Consider the following 19,506-nt stretch of genomic DNA (forward strand, 5'->3'; position numbering starts at 1 on the left):
ATCACATCGATTCAGAAACTGATTCTTCCTTTGCCCTCAGGCCTTCAGATCTGCCCCTCCTCAAGAGTCATCTGGATTTCTGAAGTACAGTCTCCTAAAACTTGTTTTATAGATTCCTCCAACTAGTCCCACAGAAGGATTTTTACAAATATAAGTGAATTTTTTTTTTTCAAACACTATTTGGAGTGAAGAGAAAGGAATGAGACCCATAAGGTTTTAGAGAGCCTATTTAAAGTACTTATTAGGTCAGGACCTAAATATACCCTTGGGTTAGCATCATCCTTTAATTTAAAGGGTGGATGAATTTGATTTTAAAGGGGAGATCACGTATATACAATGAATGTAGAGTTTTACTCTGGCATTGTTGATGCCTCCTCGCCCCAGAAGACCTGAGTTCAAATAGCAGGCATCTCCCTAAGTAGTTAGACATGCAGAATGCATACGTCCCCTGAATAAACTATCATATGGATGAATCCTCAGGTACAAGGTTGATTACAAACCCGAGAGATCTTCCAGTTCTGTCAATCCAGATAAAATTTCTGGGCTTAGTTCAGTTAGACCTTCCTGCTACTGAACAAAAGTTACCTTAAAGACAAGCATGCCACTCCACCCAGGGATTCAGAGCTCTAAGACACCTAAATGCTTCCTTGTTCCTCTAAAGCAGCAGCATCAGGCTACAGTAAGCATCTTCTGGAATACGGATCAGCCCACCAGCCCCCCTGCACACGGTCCAGGGATGACCTAACTGTTGAAGCATGTGGCAATACCCAGTTTCCAGGGCTCTGATTTATTCTCCCTTATGCTGGGCAGAGGGCATGACTTAGAGGCAACACTCTTATCTCGGCAGGGGTTTTGAGACTGTCTGCATCTCTCAAACAACCCCTGGTGGGTAATTGAGAAGTGACATTGATGGGTTTCCAGGGTGGCCCTTGTGCTTACACTTGCCCTAGAATCCAGCTATGATTTAGAAATCCAGCCCAAGGGTTGAGAGGAGGGGAAGATGATGTAAAGCGTGCTAGCCCCCATCTCCTTTGACCCCGGCAGAGTGAGACAGAGGTGCAGAGCTGGGAGACCATGTGCTCTTATTGAGTTGGCATTAGTATGAGGTTTGCTTTCAGAGTGTTTATTGCTATTACAGAGCACTGAGCTCTCTCTGTTTGCTACACATTCTATTCCCCAGAGATAGCCTCTTTTTCTCCTGAAGGGATTTAGAAAACAAATCACAGTTCTTATTTTATTTGGTGTCCACCATTAAGAATTCATGCAGAGCAGTCTTACTTGTAGCCAATTAAGATCTCCCAGTGGAAGTCTATGATTACAGCAAAAGCAACCTGTTTAATACTTGGCATCTCCTTAGTCTACATAAATTAACCCCATGAGGGTAGAGATGTGCTAATTCTTAAGATGGCTGGATAATTTGATTCGAAAATCCGAGATACATAGAGGGTAAGTCTTCAGGAGCCCTGGGCTTGACTTTTCTCAGGGCATATGTGCTTCTGCTTCTTAATTCTATTTTACAACTCTAAGAAGATTTCTAGATAACGCACAAAGAAACGACTTTTCTTTTCCCAGGGATAGACAGAGTAAGGACATCCAGCCTCTCCGTAAGCAGTTTTAATATCACTCACATTTTATTGAAACCGAGATTAGAACTGAGATGAATTTTAGGCAGTCGTGGCAATTACTTCTGCCCATGCCCCCCCATCTGCTGCCAAAATGTGTAAATATATTGAAATTATGGAAAACATGAATATTTGCAAGGTGGATCATTTCATTTCATTGTTCACTCTTAGATAAGCAGCATTTTGAATCATGGAAATAAAATATTTTTGTCCATTTTTCCCCTTACCTCTTTCCTTAGAACAAGAATCACAGATAAGCCAGAATGCAAAAGTCTATTTTAAAGAATTTTGGAAGCACAAAAATACCCCGAATCGCCAAAGCAATCTTCAGAAATGACAAAGCTGGAAGTAGCCCACTCTCAGATTTCAAGATACACTATAGAGTTGTAGTAATCAAAAAAATATGGTACTGGCAGAAAGCAGACAGATGGATCAATGGAAGTGGATAGAGATCTCAGAAGTAAACCCATGTATTTATGGTCAATTAATCTATGACAAAGATGGCAAGAGTATACAATCTCTTCAATAAATGATGTTGGAAAAACTGGACAGCTACAGGCAAAAGAATGAAAGTGAACCACTTTCTTACACCATACACAAAAATAAACTCAAAATGCTTTGAGGACCTAAATCTGAGACCTGAAGTCATAAAACTCTCCTAAGAAAACATAGGCAGTAGTCTCTTAGACACCATTCTTAGCAACATTTTTATGATTATGCCTCTTCCTGCAAGGGGAACAAAAGAAAAATCAACTACTGGGAGTTGACCAAAGTACAAAGCTGTTGTACCACAAAGGAACCATCCACAAAACAAAGAATGACCCACTGAATAGAAGATATTTGCAAATGATATATAAGATACTGGGTTAATATCCAAAATATACTTTAAAAATACTTACACAATTCAACATCAAAAAAAAAAAACCAAATAATTTGATTAAACATAGGCAGAGAATCTAAATGGAAATTTTTCCAAAGAAGACATATAGATGGCCAACAGACACATGAGAAAATGCTCTGCATCACTCATCATCAAGGAAATGCAAATCAAAACCATAATGAGATATCACCTTATGCCTGTCAGAACAGCTAAAACCAAAAGGAAATAACAAATTTTGGTGAAAATGTGGGGAAATGGAAACCCTTGTAAACTGTTGGTAGGAATATAAACTGGTACAAACAGTATAGAGGTTCCTCAAAACAATTAAAAATAGAAATACCATATGATCCAGTAATTCTACTATTGGGTACTGGAATTTCATTTACCCAAGGAAAACAAAAATGCTAACTTAAAAAGATATATGCACCCCTATGTTTATTGCAGCATTATTTATAACAGTAAATATGAAAGCTTCCCTAAGTGTCCATTGATAAATAATATATGATTTTACACAGACACATACACACACATACACATACACAGATACACTATGAAATATTATTTAGCCACAGAAAAATAATGAAATCTTGCCATTTGTTCCAAACATGGGTGAACCTAGAGGGCAGTATGCTAACTGAGAAGTCAGAGGAAAATGAATACCATATAATTTTACTTCTGTGTAGAATCTAAAAAATGAAGCAAACGAAAGAGTCTGGAAACAGCCTCCTGCAGAGAACAAGATGGTGACTGTCAGAAGGGATGGGAGTTGGGTGAAAAGGTTAAAGGGATCAAGAGGTACAAAGTTCATTTATAAACTATCTAAATCAGGGTATATAAATACAGCATAGGGATTATAGTCATTAACATTGTAATAATGTGTGGTGACCAGTGGTAACTATCCTTATGGTGGTGAGCCTTTTGCAATGTACAGATTTGTTGAAACACTATGTTGTATACCTGAGACTAGTAACATTGTATGTCAATTATAATTCAACACTGGCTTCTTGAAGTTTGGATACACTAAAATTAATACTTTACTGTTGTAAGGGGTAGGCCTTAGGGGCTCTTATATCAACAAGGACCTATCCGTGGTTTTTAATTAGGCATCTTATTCCCTTTGAGGTTGTAGGAAACCATCACTTTTCCCCTTGAGGAAGAAGACGTTAAATGCTTTACTCGGGCCAACATAGCTTGTAATCAATAGTTGTTCAGATACTTGGAATTTGTTACTGAGGTTTAGACTGCCACTCAGGAAAATGGCGCTGAACTAGAAATTGTCTTTTCCTATGTTTACATTCCCCTTTTACTAAAACCTGGATTCCTAACTACTGGCTGATCTTTAATTATAGAACCCACCCTAGTACCAGTGAGGTAAAGGAAGAGAGAAGACATAGTTACAACCACGTTTTTGTATATTCCATTATTGAACTGGAGAGATCACTATTTCTCAAAATGCACTCTTTGGAACTTTAATCAGACTAGATGCTGCAAGAAAGATGGGATTTTTTTTTAAGAAGTGAAAGTTTTAGGGCGCCTGGGTGGCTCAGTGGGTTAAGCCGCTGCCTTCGGCACGGGTCATGATCTCAGGGTCCTGGGATTGAGTCCCACATCGGGCTCTCTGCTCAGCAGGGAGCCTGCTTCCTCCTCTCTCTCTGCCTGCCTCTCTGCCTACTTGTGATCTCTCTCTCTGTCAAATAAATAAATAAAATCTTTAAAAAAAAAAAAGAAATCAAAGTTTTATTTTATATCCCATATTTGATATTCATAGCACATGTTAGCCATTTAAATGACTCCGTGAAGTTCTAGAATTCAAACATTTTAAAAGTTGGGTTTTCCTAGAATATCTCAAATTTGACCACAGGGTAACTGATTTGGGAAAAAAAAAAAAATCTGTAACAGCTACCCAGGGTATTCATTTTTCTTGGAATGTGCTTAAGAAAATGCTCATGGATCATTTAGATTACTGTCTTCAGCAGAGAGGAAAGAGGATTCTGACTTCTGGGAAACATGCGGAAAATGTCTGGAGACATTTTTGGTTGTCCCAACAGAGGGTTTGGTACTGGAATGTGGTGGGTAAGATAATGATAAACAACCTAAAATGCACAAGACAACCTTATTCCCATCCCCCAAGGTAAAGAATGGTCTGGCCCCAAATGTCAATAGTGCCTTGACTGAAATCCCTAGCCTTTTCAAATGGAACTCTGATCTGGGATTTGTGGGCCAGTAGTTGGCACTATGTATTCAGTAGATCTTGTCATTTAATTTTGGCCATGTAGACCTTATTCTTTATGTACAGCCTATCAATAACACTGTCTCCAATTCAAGCCATGAAAATCTGAAATGAACACGTGGATATTGTCTGGTTGAGTTATTAGCCAGCTGCTAAGTATCTTTGCTATTTTAGTGGTTTCTACTTATGTTCTTGGAAGCTTTCTATGATACATGCATCAAATACTACAAAATGATCCAGATGCATAATTAGAGCAAAATGAGATTAAACATGTATTTGTACATGTTATAGAAATGTTTTATCTTAACCATCATGGGTTTCAAATAATCCCAGTGTTCAGGAAACTTAAATACTAGCTTTACTGATAGCTTCTTTTTACAGAAAAGGAAACTCATTCCAGAGATGATATCCCTGTGGCCAGTTTGGGGAGGCCAGGCCAAGAGCCCAAGGCTCCAAAATTCACAGTCTTCTTTCCATTTCTATAGTATTATGCCACTTCCATTTTTCACACTTAATTTCACATGTGATACGGAAGAGTCATTACCACCATAAATATTCATGAATTCAGTGTGTATCTTCCAACTGTTTGTGTTTGTTCTAAACTCTTAATCCAAAGCAGTGAATGGATAAAAATTTCTATCAAAGGTTAGAAGAAAGATTTTTTCAGTAGCTGTTTTTTTTACAATCTCTCTTGTCAGTCAGATATATTTAGCCAAATCAGAAATGGTAGCAGATGATATAAAAAGCATTAGGTATAAACCTTTTTCTCCTATTCTTAACTACACACATTAAAACATATGAACATACAGAAATTTAGCCTCCCATTTCAACAACTACCTGTAAACTAGTTGTTACTGGGAATGTTTCTTTTTCATCAGACATGGAGATACTGAGCAAAGAAGACCCACCCAGACTTGTGCTCAAGTCCTACTACACTAGGTTTTAAAGATTCTGACTCTACCTATTCAGATGAATTCACATGAGAGTTTTCTGTTGGTGTCAAAAAGTCTTTTTTGAGCTAAATGACTGCTCATTGCTAGATAGCTATATTTGAGCTTCAAATTCCTTTGCAATTTGAAAACCAGAGAAAGATTATAGGTCTATTTCAGTAGAATACTAAACAAGGCACCAAAATAACCAGTTATTCTAAGAGTATAATTAGGACAATGTATTTGTGTCACTGCAGATGTTTATGTTATAAGATACAACTACAACCTATTAAAGAGTAGTAGCCACCTCCATGAAAAAAAGGAAAGACTTATTTTTTGTATCTAATCTTATAACAAATCTTCATTGGTCCCAGTCTTTCATTATTAAGCAAGTAGCAATAGTATGCCATGTGTCTATCATGCATTTGATCAATCCTCAAACATGGTAGCCATAAATTAATGCTGAATAAAATTATTTTTAGAAATCTAAGTATTCAGGATTTATCTAAGTTATATGTAGGTTGAAATATAAATGAAAGACGATCAGTTAAGCCTAGTAGCAATGATAATAGCCCACTCCATGAAAATTGTAGCAACTACAAATCAAAGGCATAATACAAATCAGAAAAAAAGTTTATACTGTCTTATGGGAACGTTTATTTAACTTCAGACAATCCAATTGTGCTTGAGTACATGACATGCTATTCCTATAAGCCTCTACACATCATAGATTGTCCCTAATTCAAGAAAGTACTTTAAAAATTTAATCATAACCAGTAAGAATTTCCCCACACTGCTCACTGTAGGCTCACTGGCATAGCTTTCACCCAAAAGTAATTTGGCTAGAATTGCAGTTATGACATTGTACTAACCATCAAAAAGTCTACTACTTCAAGTCAGCCAAGATCTGTTTATAAAATATAATCAGGGATAATTTCATGATTCAATAAATAGTGTATAAATTTGCTACTATTGATTTTCATTTTCTTTTCAATAAGACCCATTTCCGTCTTCTCCCGGATAGTTTTTCTGACTATTCAAATGTCATTATTGCCCTTTATTGTTATTCAAATGAAGATTTTTTATTAGATCCTCTGCCACTATGTATAAGCCTTTGCTTCTTCAGCAGCAATAATTCTATTTCTGAAGGAAAATAGAAGTGATAGCACACAAAGCTCTGAGCTCTTACTTTATGTTAGGTTAAGCCTATGCCTGAAATTATATTTTCATTTAATCCAGTCCAAGAAGACCAAAAGGTTTTTATTAGCTACCTTATCAAAGAAGGAAAACATTCTTTTCCATGCAGGTTTTTTGGGTTCAAAGACCCATGGAACTCTACTCCTCCCCAAGGATGTATATAAGACATGCTTACTGACCAAATTAAAGTCTAATTTCTTTCACCAGATGGTATTCATCATTTTTTGTGTATACTTTTTCTTTCAAAAGATAATATTTGGAAAACCAAATATTCTATATAAAGAGTTGGAAGTAAATTATATAATTCATTTAAATAACATTTTGCACCTTGGAGGAGATCTATGCAAAATATAACCTGAAAGATACATAACTATAAATAAATTGTAGCTGTCTTCGTTAATAAAATACACTGGTTTACAAAAGAAAACTTTACCAACACTATTTATAGCTCTCAAAAACACATCTAACAGTATCAGACAGAGGTATATAAAATTAACTTGTATGTCTGCTAGCAGGAAGCAGACTTAAAAATTATTTACTTTTGTTATACCCTACTTTTTCCATACAGAGAAATAGTCTACTACTATAGGCACAGATCTGTTCTTTAGCAGGGAAACTAATACAAAGGACAAAACAAATGAAATTATTAGGCACTAAGACTAAGAACTACAATCCTTCAGAGAGGACAGATTTCAGGGTTATTAGGATTTGTTATAAGATGCTTGAAGGGGCGCCCTGGATGGCTCAGTGGATTAAAGCCTCTGCCTTCAGCTCTGGTCATCATCCCAGGGTCCTGGGATCGAGCCCCACGTTGGGCTCTCTACTTCCCTCTCTCTCTCTCTGCCTACTTGTGATCTCTCTCTCTCTCTGTCAAATAAATAAAATCTTAAAAAAAAAAAAAAAAAAAGATGCCTGAAAAAGGGGCAGCCTAGCCCGGTACAGAGACTGATGGTGATACATTTGGATAAGGTTGGCAAGAAAGCCACAGGGTGAGCAAAGCTTTACCCACCCTGTCTGGGTACATGGAGAGTACTCTCCTCCATGCTGCCAAGAATTAAGAAATCATGGCCTTCAGGGGCTTACTGACCCTGGGGAGACAAAGCTAATTACATTAAACAATTCTGGTACAATGTGAGCCATCATGTAATTAAACCCTAGCATAGTTGTTCCAAATAACAGGAGCTATAGTAATTTAGGAAAAGGAATAGCAGATCCCATTGGAGCATGGACGCAGAGCATGAGCTCCAGGGCCCTAACAATCTAGAAAATAACAACGCAATCCTTTCAATCAGCCTCAATTCCCGAGAGGCCTGAGGGAACGAGACACTTGAGAATACACCTTTTATGATATTAACCTCTTTATCCAGTTTACCTGCACCAATGTTCTCCCATACCTTTCTTCACCGAGCATCAGAACTCACCACACAGAACGAAAAATGAAACACGAGAGGCCTATAGAACAGCGTTCTTAAAATACTCTCCGTTCATATGAAGAGAAGCAGACATTTTAAGCAGCTGTATTCAACTTTTCAATTACATAAAAGTCTTAATCTTTAAGCAGGCAAGGGTCAGAGAATTGGATTCTAGTTTCCACAATGAAAGTTATGTGGCTTTGGACAAATTAATTTCTTGACCTTGACAAAGTGTCATGATTTCCACCATCCTCCTGGCTCTGAGCAGGCCCTTGACTCAAGGACAACTCCTGGCACTGTTGCTTTACTTTGATTAAAGGAATACAAGTTCCTAAGGTGCCTCTGGTGACTTGCTTCCAAAGGTGTTTTGACACTAAGGGCAAGAAGAGAAAGTATGCCGACTCCCCTCCCTGCCTCGGTGATCAACACAGAAGATAATCAAGGCTGCTCTGAGTTCTAGGCATGCATTTCACTCACCTCCATAGATTTCTGTGTTGTTCCTCGAGCTGAGTTAGAAGATGCTCAATGTATTTATTGGAGTCCATGTATTCCTGCATATGCAGACACACAAAGACAAATAAAGCCTCATTACAATCGTCGCCAGAATTCAGACTACCTATCTTTACAGGAAAGATTTTTGACAAGATAATCCCTGGTCCCTCTCAGTTCTAGGAATCAGGGTATCTGTAACGAATACGCAGAGTTCCTTGGAGATGTCCTTGGATCATTCTATAAACAGAGAACCGGAAGTTCTATAGAGTCAGCATGAAAACCCTCTGATTCACAGAAGAAAGCTACATTTCCTAGTTATCTACACTGTGGTCAGTATATTCGACCATATAAAAATAAGCAAGCCAAGGGCTCCTGGATGGCTCAGTCATAAGTGGCTGAGTCTTGATTTTGGCTCAGGTCATGATCTCAGGATCCTGCGATCAAGCCCCACGGAGGGCTCTGTGCTCAGCAGGGAGTCTCCTTGAGGATTCTCTCTCTCTGCCTCTGCCCAGCCCGCCTCATGCTTGTGAGCTCTCTCTCTCAAAATAAATAAATAAATAGAGGGGTAAATTGATAAATAAATAAGCAAGAAAGCGAACAAGCCAGTGTTGCTGCTGACCTTAGAAAATAAAAATAAAATAGGCAAGACAGGTCTTGATTACAGTGATCTTAGGATATTTGCTTACTAGTAAAAATGCTACTTTTGAATTATATAAAATGCTTGATATATTCACTGGGCACATTGTTTACATGGATGAAATGTGTCCATTTTCCTGTATTTCCTTATATAAAAACATAGTCTACTTTGTTTTGTGGGTTTGTGGGTTTTTTTGTTTGGTTTGGTTTGGGTTTTTGTTTTTGTTTTTGTTTTTGTCTTATAGAAAAAGAACCTGGCTTCTAGGAAGCTATGAAAGCAAGGTATATTTTTTTAAATGTGTAAATTTTTGCCAATCAAACATTTTTAAGAAACATTTCTGAAACATAAGGAATACCTTGTAACATAGAGTTATAGAAGTCCATAGGTTATTAAATACAATTTTTTAAAATTAGTGATTTCTGCAAATGAGGTTCATATGCAACAGCTTCAGTTGCTGATTATGGAGCAAAATACAATGTGTAAAATTTTTCATGATTGATTTCCTCCTGAACCCGATGCTTCTTCTACTTTCTATTTGAACATCTAGCCCACAGTCCTGTGTCTCTAGTACATCTGCCTTAGATGGACTAGGGTACAATGGTTTCAGTGTTAAAGGTGCCCATGAAAGTTATCGTTTTGTTTCTTATGGATTTGAGATAAACCAGGAAATTTGATTAATACTGATTCATTCTGAAATAGATTTGTTTTCATTGAGTGCTGTATATAATCGCTTGCTCCTAAAAGTGTATATCCCTTATAATGGGGGATCGTGGAAAACACACAGTAAGAATTGAGTTGATACTTTGGAAAAAGTCCTTTCCTGAGTTTCTAGACCTGGATCAACCCATTTACATTTTTTTTTTTTTTTTTACTTTCTATAATATTTCAATTAGGCTAAACAGCACACCATATCTTTACCTAGCTAAAACTGCTGTTCTCTAATGGTATAAGGTTGTTGCAGATAATTAGCTGAAGAGTTTTATTCTTATTAAATAATATTCTTCTTTAAGTTAATTATATAAAAAAGACCATTAGTCATATCAAAATGAAAGCAGAAATCTGTTAATGCAGAAAATTATAATAGTTTGTATGTATGGTACTGAGTATCCTGATCACAATTTAAAGAAGATTAAGAACCCTCAAAGTTAGCAAAGACATTACTTTTCAAATACATCCATCAACATTTTTAAACACTGTTTCCAATTAGAAACAAATGCATAAATCTCAAAGTCACTCATCTATTCTTTATTTAATTGCTTTTCAAAATGTATTATACTCCAAATGCTATTCTAAATTTCCTTCACAGAGTAATAACCAAGAGGGCAAAAGTTCCTGCTCTCAAAGAGCTTACAGTCTGCAGACAAAGATGTAACAAATGAACACATGGACCCCTGAGTGCTGATATGCTATGAAGGAAACAGGAGGGACGAGAGAATCTAAATGAGGAAGGGTCACGATCCTTACAGAAGGTGGTTGGATGGAGACCCTGGGCAAATGATATTAAGCTAAGACCTGGAAAAGAAAAAGGGGGTAAGCATATAGAGAAAAGAGGGATGAGGGAAAGGAAAGAGCTTCTGCAAAGACTCCAATATGCGGTACTTGAGGAACAGAAAGGAAGCTAGTGAGGCTAGGCCCAGAGTGACTGGAGTGTGGCGTCTAGAATACAACTGGTGAGCTAAGCAGGGCCAAATCATGAACAAGCTCTGGAAAACTGTTTGGACTAAAACCAATGGATTTGTTATTTTGTTGACTTTTCTCAGCTCAAGGCAGAGGATGAAGCTGAAAAGTGTGAGGACTGCAGATAAGGTCTTTGGATCAAGATTTAGGTTCAAATCCTGGTTTCGGTGCTTACTCCCTCTGTCCTTGGGTAAAATTGTTTAGTCTCTCTAAGACTTATTTCCTCATCTTCAGAGAGAGTATTAATAGTCAGTTCACAGAGGTGTTATAAGAATTTAATAGTTTAAGTAAGCATGTATTACAGTGTCCACTAAGCACAGACTTTGTCATCATGTCACTCACCTCTTCTCACAGGCAAATTACTTCACAATGTGAAGGTGAGATCCATTTTTTTCTCATCTTACCCAATATCAGGATTTTAAACACATGCTTCTAAGATTACAGTTGCTGAATATTAGAATAGGAAGTTAGAGATGAATAGTAAGAAAACAGATTTTCAACCATTAAATATAGGTGTCACTGAATTAGGATTTATAAGCTATTTCAAGTAACAATACTGGCAGCTTCTGTAACTTCACCCACATCCAGATGGCCAACAGACACATGAAAGGATGCCAATGTCACTCATCCTCAGGGAAATGCAAATCAAAACCACAATGGGATATCACCTCACACCAGTCAGAATGGCTAAAAAAAAAAAACACAACACAAGAAACATATGTTGGCGAGGATGTGGAAAAAAGAACTCACTTGCGCTATTGGTGAGAATGCATGCAAACTGTGCAGCCACTGTGGAGAACTATATGGAGGTTCTTCAAAAAATTCAAAATAGAATTATCTTATAATCCAGTAATCACACTACTGGGTATTTATGCAAAGACTATGAAAACACTATTTTGAAAAGATATATGCACCCCTATGTTTATAGCAGCATTATTGATAATAGCCAAGTTATGGAAGTAGCCCAAATGTCCACGGATAAATGAATGGATAAAGAAGAGGTGGCAGATATATGCAATGGAATACTACTCAGCCATAAAGAAGAAATGAACTCTTGCTATTTGCAACAACATGTATGGATCTAAATGGTACAATGCTAAGCAAAATATGTCAGTGATAGAAATAGAAATGCCATATAATTTCATTCATATGTGAAATTTAAGAAACAAATGAAAAAAGAAAAAGAGAGACAAATCAGGAAACTCTTTTAAGTATAGAGAACACACTGTTGGTTACCAGAGGGAAGGTGGGTAGGGGTGGGTGAAATAGGTGAAGGGGATTAAGAGTACACTTACCATGATGAGCACTAAGTAATGTATAGAATTGTTGAATTACTATATTGTATACCTGAAACTAATATAACACTGTACATTAATTATACTCACATTAAAATTTAAATTTAAAATTTTTAAAATTAAATTTAAAATGAATTTTTTAATGAAATAAAAAATGAAAATTTAAAATAAAAAAAAATATATATATATACATGAATAATATCAAGAGTCCCACTAACTGCTACATGATACTGAGATAAGCTAGGTGGGAGTGCTCCATAGTATCTGGGTAGGATATCCCTGGGTCAAGCCAGGAAACCATTACCTGCATGAATACCAGAGTGTGTTGTTGTAAGGTGAAATGAAGAAGTCAAATCTTATTCAGGAGTCCGGAGTTATTGAGGGGGAAAAAAAAGTCAACTCATGTAAAGGCCTCCTGGCCTATTATTTTCATCTTAACTAACACTTACACAAAACTTCATTGTGTTAGGCATTGGGCTAATAAGCACTTTCATAATATTTTCTAATCTAATCTCAATAACCCCATAAGGTAGATACTAGTATTACCTGCATATTGAAAGTGAGGTAACAGACTTCCAGTGTCATATTGCAAGGAAAAGGCAGAGCCAGGATTTGAATCCTGCCATGAATGCAGTCCAGAACCACTCTGTGTGACCATCCTGCTAAACTTTTCATCCCCACTCTCTATGTATATGCTATTCCTTTTGCCTAGAACACTTAACCAAAATAACAATAGTGGTAACAGTAATAAAATGTACTATTAAAATTAAATAAACAAAATAGTTCTGCCCATTTTTCCATAAAACTAATTATAGTGATAACTATGAGGTCTTAACCCATGTAATAAGGGGAAAGAAACTAGGATTATGAATTTTCCCTCTTTTGAGCTTTAGTTTTCTCCATAGCATTCTCCCTTCTAACATCCAATATGTTTTACTTGACTATTTTTTGGTAACACTTATACTCCACACTCATCTCTCCCCAACCACACACACACACACACACACACACACATACACACACCTGCACACACACGGTTAACTGAAATGAATTGAGGAATAAAAAAGTATGATGCTTACATATACTTTCTGTTTAATGAATTAATTTTTACTCTGGCTTAAAGAATTTAAGCAACATCGTCACACATTTATTGTTTCTATTCCCTGAATTGGAAAAAAATAGTTGCTCATTTTATAAGAATAAAATCAGATCATGCCACTGGGAACCACTATTATCCAACCAGCTGGAGATTAACTCCAAGGAAACAATAGGTGGTGAGGGCAGTGGAGCTGCAGGGGTTCACAGTGAGCTACAGTCATATCAACTGCAACATTGTAGCTACTACACCTACAGCAAGAGCTTGGGGATAAAGCACAAACAGGATGTTATAATAGGGTCTCCAGTATTCCAAAGTATCAAAGGCACAGACACAAAGAAAGGGCATGGCAAGATCTCACCTTACTAGAACATAGTTCTCCAAACTGCCTGAAAGACACTGGATATTTGGGAGAGCTTAGACAAAATTTTTTATAAATGCAGATTGGGGAGCACCTACGTGGCTCAGTTGATTAAGCATCTCCTTTCAGCTCAGGACTGAGCTCCACATTGGTCTCCCTGCTCCATGGGGACCCTGCTTCTCCTTCTCCCTTTGCTCCTCCCCACCTTAGCTCTCCCTCTCTGTCTCTCTCGAATAAGTTAATTAACTAAATCTTTAAAAGTAAATAAATAAATGCAGATGGACAGGAAGTAGAATGTATGCTCTCTGTTGGCTAAACCAGATCTGGATGGATCACTTCAGAATAAGCACATTGAAAACATACAATAAAAAACCCATAGCAAAGAATGAAAGGACAAAAAATAGAGAACATCACCCTCAGTCAGAAGATGGGGTGTCACTCTTGAAAATGATTAAGAAAAACATGAAAGCATTATAGAAAAACCTTAACATGCTCAATAGTTTCCATAAAGGCACGGACCCTCTGAAACATGTGCAGAAAGCTGTACGGGGGTTAAAAAAAAATGGGGGATGAGATGAAAAGATAGCCAATTTAACTTTTTTAAAGATGTTATTTATTTTAGAGAGAGAGAAAGTGCATGCATAAGCAATAGTAGGGGGAGGGGCAGAGGGAGAGAATCTTTGTTTTGGTTGTTAAAGATTTATCTATTCTACAGAGAGGGACAGTGAGAGAGGGAACAGAAGCAGGGTAAGTGGGAGACGAAGAAGAAGGTTTCCCACTGAGCAGGGAGATTGATGCAGGGCTCAATCCCAGGATCCTGGGACCAGGACCTGAGCAGAAGGCAGACACTTAAGGACTGAGCCACCCAAGTGCCACAGAGCAGGAGAAAATCTTAAGCAGATTCCCCACTGAGCTTGGAGCCTACCTGGGGCTCAATCTCATGACCCTGAAATTGTGATTGGAGCCAAAACCAAGAGACTGACAACTGAGCCACCAGCCACCATGATAGCCCAATTAATTTTTATAAAACAGGACAAGCTGAAGTAACACAATTTAATAAAAAGGTACTTGGGTGAGCTAAGAATTTCAAGGAAATATACACTGCAAAAGCAAAATTGCAACCTGTTGATCCCCACTATACTTTTTATTATGTGACTCTCCCCACCATGGACTGGTACCTTAGCAAAATGCAAGCAATTGATTTTGCTTTATTAGTATGGAACTAGTCACACAAATGAAGTCTACTTCTCAAGTCTCTCATTGCTTTATTAGTATGGAATTAGTGACACAAATGAAGTCTACTTCTCAAGTCTCTCATCTAGAAACAATTCAGACTGGGTACTTAAATACTCACTAACTTTTCTGCCCCTTCTTTAGTAGGATTCACTTAGTGAGGACTGAAACTGCTGTGACTAGAGAAAAACATACACACATCTCTTCGTTATCCTTGATGCCAATGTTCACCATGTGCAACACAGCTTACCCATGAAGACTGTCACTTTCCCAAGTATTGCTCTGCCCAGCATGTACTTCCCATGCCACTCACCACAAGGACTTCATTCAAAGTAATTAACTTGGTAAACATTCTATTCTACTCATTTTCTTTATGGGGAAAAAAAAACTACAACACCTTACATACCTAGGGGGAACTGACAATAAAAGTACAAACACAGTCCTGCAGAAGACAAATGTAATCTAAGTTAATGAAGAAAAGATAAAGATGAAAAGAGAGACACAACTGATATTGGTTCAGAAAATGTAGGTTTGTCTGACAATTATGGCTCTTGAGTATTTCACAAGATTTGGAATGGAAATAATGATCGAAGAGATAATTAAAGAAATATTTCAGAACAGAGGAAAAAAAGAGACTTGAATATGTGCATCAAAAGGGCTCATCCAGAGGAGACAAGATGGTTGAGGAGTAGCAGACTGAGATGACAGCAGGTTTTAGGAGTTCAGTTAGATAGTTATCAAACCATTCCAGACACCTACAAGTCCAACATAGATTGAAGAGAAGAAAAGCAGCAAATCTAGAAACAGAATATTGACCACTTTCTGAAATGTAGGGCAGGTGGAGAAGTGAATCCGAAGCCATGGGAAGATAGACTGTGTGGGGAGGGGCCATCTCCTGGCAAGGAGCAGAGTAACGGAGCACAAAATCAGAACTTGTAGTAGTCATCTCCACTGAGGGACATCACTCCAGAGGCTAAGCAGGGTTGGAGTCCTCACGGGGAAAGTGTGGTCTCAATTCCCACAGGGTCACAGAAGGATCGAGGGTGTCTGAGTGTAGCAGAGCTCACAGGTATCAGAGCGGAGAAACCAGCTACAGAGATGGAGCCAAGGAGTGAGATCTCAGCTCAGGGTGATCTTAAACTATGATCTGTGGCACAGTCGGACCACTGCTCTTTGAGCAGGGCTCCCACAAGTGGCAGATCGGGGGAAACCAACCTTCAAGGGCAGAGCGGCAGGATCTGCTGGGTTTGGAGACTCCAGGCCGGGCTGTGTGCCAGAGACAGAGACAGGGGCTGTGTGCTAGATCACAGGCCAGGTGAGCTCAGAGTGTGGCCAGAGACCAGGAAGACAGGAGTGACTGAGCGCTTTTCTCCGAGGGCGCACTGAGGAGTGGGGCCCCGAGCTCTCGGCTCCTCTGGGCCAGAGATTGGAAGGCCACCATTTTCATTCCTGTCCTCTAGAGCTCTACGGAAAGTGTTCAGGGAACAAAAGCTCCAGAGAGTGAACCTAAACAGATTATTTAGGCTGGCCCCTGGCAAGGATGGTGCAATTCCACCTCGGGCAAAGACATCTGAGAATCACTGCAACAGGCCCCTTGCCAAGAAGATCAGCAAGAACATCCAGCCAAGACCAAGCTCACTGCTCAATAAGAACTGTAGAATTCCAGAGCAGGGGAAAGCAAAGCATGGAATTCATGGCTTTCTCCCCATGATTCTTTAGTCTTCCAAAGTTAATTAATTTTTTTAAATTTTATTTTTTTCTTATTCTAATTTTTAACTTTTCTTCTTTCTTCCTTTAACCATTTTTAACTAGTTTATCTTGACAATAACTTTCTAAAAACAAATCTCGTTAAACCATCATTATAGTCATATTTTATCCTTCATTTTATCTAACTTAACTTTTGTAAACAAAAGTTCCTATATTCTTATCTGGATAAAATGACAAGGTGGAAAAACTCAACACACACACACACACACACACACACACAAAGAATAAGAGGCAGTATTGAAAGCTAGGGCCCTCGTCAATACAGACATTGGTAATATGTCAGATCTAGAGTTCAGAATTATGATTCTTCAGGTGCTAGCTGGGCTCAAAAAAGGCATGAAGATATTAGAGAAACCCTGTCTGGAGAAATAAAAGCCCTTTCTGGAGAAATAAAGAAGTAAAATCTAACCAAACTGAAATTTAAAAAGCTATTAATAAGGTACAATGAAAAATGTAGACCCTTACTGTTAGGATAAATGAGGCAGAAGTGATATAGAAGACCAAATGACAGACAATAAAAAAGCTGAGCAAAAGAGAGACAAACAACTACTAGACCACGAGGGGAGAATTTGAGAGATAAGTAGTACCATACGTGGAAACAATATAAGAATAATTGCGATTCCAGAAGAAGAAGAAAGAGAGAGGGGAGCAGAAGGTATATTGGAGCGAATTGTTATAGAGAATTTCCCTAATATGGCAAAGGGAACAAGCATAAAAATCCAGGAGGTGCAGAGAACCCCCCTCAAAATCAATAAAAATAGATCCACACTCTGTCATCTAATAGTAAAAATTAAAAGTCTTAGTGACAAAGAGAAAATCCCCAAAGCAGCCCGGGATGAGAAGTCTGTAGCATACAATGGTAGAAATATTAGATTGGCAGCAGACTTAACCACAGAGACCTGGCAGGCCAGAAAGAACTGGCATGATACATTCAGAGCACTAAATGAGAGTAATATGCAGCCAAGAATACTATATCCAGCTAAGGTTATCATTGAAAATAGAAGGAGAGATAAAAAGATTCCAGGAAAAAAAACTAAAAGAATTTGTAAACACAAAACCAACCTTATAGGATATATTGAAAGGGGTCCTCTAAGCAAAGAGAGAGCCTAAAAGTAGTAGATCAGAAAGGAACAGAGAGAATATAGTAACATTACCCTTACAGGCAATACAACGGCATTAAATTCATATCTTTCAATAGTTACTCTAAATGTAAATGGGCAAAATGTCCCCAACCAAAAGACACAGGGTATCAGAATGGATAAAAAAGCAAAACTCACCAATATGCTGTTTAAAAGAAACTCATTTTAGACCCAAAGGCACCTCCAGATTTAAAGTGAGGGGGTGGAAAACAATTTACCATGCTAACGGACATCAAAAGAAAGCTGGGGTGGCAATCCTTATATCAGATCAATTAGATTTTAAGCCAAAGACTATAATAAGAAATGAGGAAGGACACTGTATCATACTCAAAGGGTCTGTCCAACAAGAAGATCTAGCAATTTTAAATATCTATGCACCTAATATGGGAGCACCCAACTATATAAACCAATTAATAACAAAATCAAAGAAACACATTGACAATAATACAATAATAGTAGAGGACTTTAACACCCCCATCACTGAAATAGACAGATCATCCAAGCAAAAGATCAACAAGGAAATAAAGATCTTAAATGACACACTGGACCAGATGTACATCACAGATATATTCAGAACATTCCATCCCAAAGCAACAGAATACACATTCTTCTCTAGTGCACATGGAACATTCTCCAGAATATATCACATACTGGGTCACAAATCAGGTCTCAACCAATACCAAAGGACTGGGATCATTCCTGCATTTTTTCAGACCACAATGCTCTGAAGCTAGAATTCAATCACAAAAGGAAAGTTGGAAAAGAACTCATATACATGGAGGCTAAAGAGCATCCTACTAAAGAATGAATGGGTCAACCAGAAAATTAAAGAAGAACTGAAAAAAAATCATGGAAACAAAGAATAATGAAAACACAACTGTTCAAATTCTGTGGGACACAGGAAAGGCAGTCCTGAGAGGAAAATATATAGTGATACAAGGCTTTCTCAAAAAACAAGAAAGGTCTCAAATATACAACCTAACCTTACACCTAAAGGAGCTGAAGAAAGAACAGCAAAGAAAGCCTAAACCTAGAAGGAGAAGAGAAATAGTAAAGATCAGAGCAGAAATCAATGAAATAGAAAACAAACAAACAAACAAACAAAAAAAAAACAATAGAACAAATCAACAAAACTAGGAACTGGTTCTTTAAAAGAATAAATAAGATTGAAAACCCCCTGGCCAGACTTATCCAAAAGAAAAGAGAAAGGACCCAAATAAATAAAATCATGAATGAGAGAAGAGATATCACAACCAACACCAAAGAAATATAAACAATTATAAGAACATATTATGAGCAACTATATGCCAGGAAATTTGACAATCTGGAAGAAATGGATGCATTCCTAGAGAGTATAAACTACCAAAACTGAACCAGGAAGAAATATAAAACCTGAACAGACCCATAACCAGTAAGGAGATTGAAGCAGTCATCAAAAATCTCCCAACAAACAAGAGCCCAAGGCCAGATGGCTTCCCAGGGGAATTCTACCAAACATTTAAAGAAGAATTAATACCTATTCTCCTGAAACTATTCCAA

The 19,506-nt window shown here is 37.7% G+C and overlaps 1 protein-coding gene across 10 annotated transcripts in view; it reads right to left on the reverse strand.

The window, feature by feature from the left end:
• Nucleotides 1-19,506, reverse strand: part of NCKAP5 (NCK associated protein 5) — a 964,712-nt gene that overhangs the window by 613,108 nt on the left and 332,098 nt on the right. For 8 of the 10 annotated variants that reach the window (XM_082689272.1, XM_082689269.1, XM_082689270.1 and 5 more), the window contains one exon: nucleotides 8,748-8,821. The exons of the other annotated variants lie outside the window; for them this stretch is intronic. In XM_082689272.1, coding sequence (XP_082545398.1) covers nucleotides 8,748-8,821 — 74 coding nt within the window. The remainder of the gene's footprint in view (nucleotides 1-8,747; nucleotides 8,822-19,506) is intronic. 10 annotated transcript variants of the gene reach the window in all.

This window comes from Mustela nivalis (assembly GCF_964662115.1).
Source record: "Mustela nivalis genome assembly, chromosome: 11".
Classification (NCBI taxonomy): domain Eukaryota; kingdom Metazoa; phylum Chordata; class Mammalia; order Carnivora; family Mustelidae; genus Mustela; species Mustela nivalis.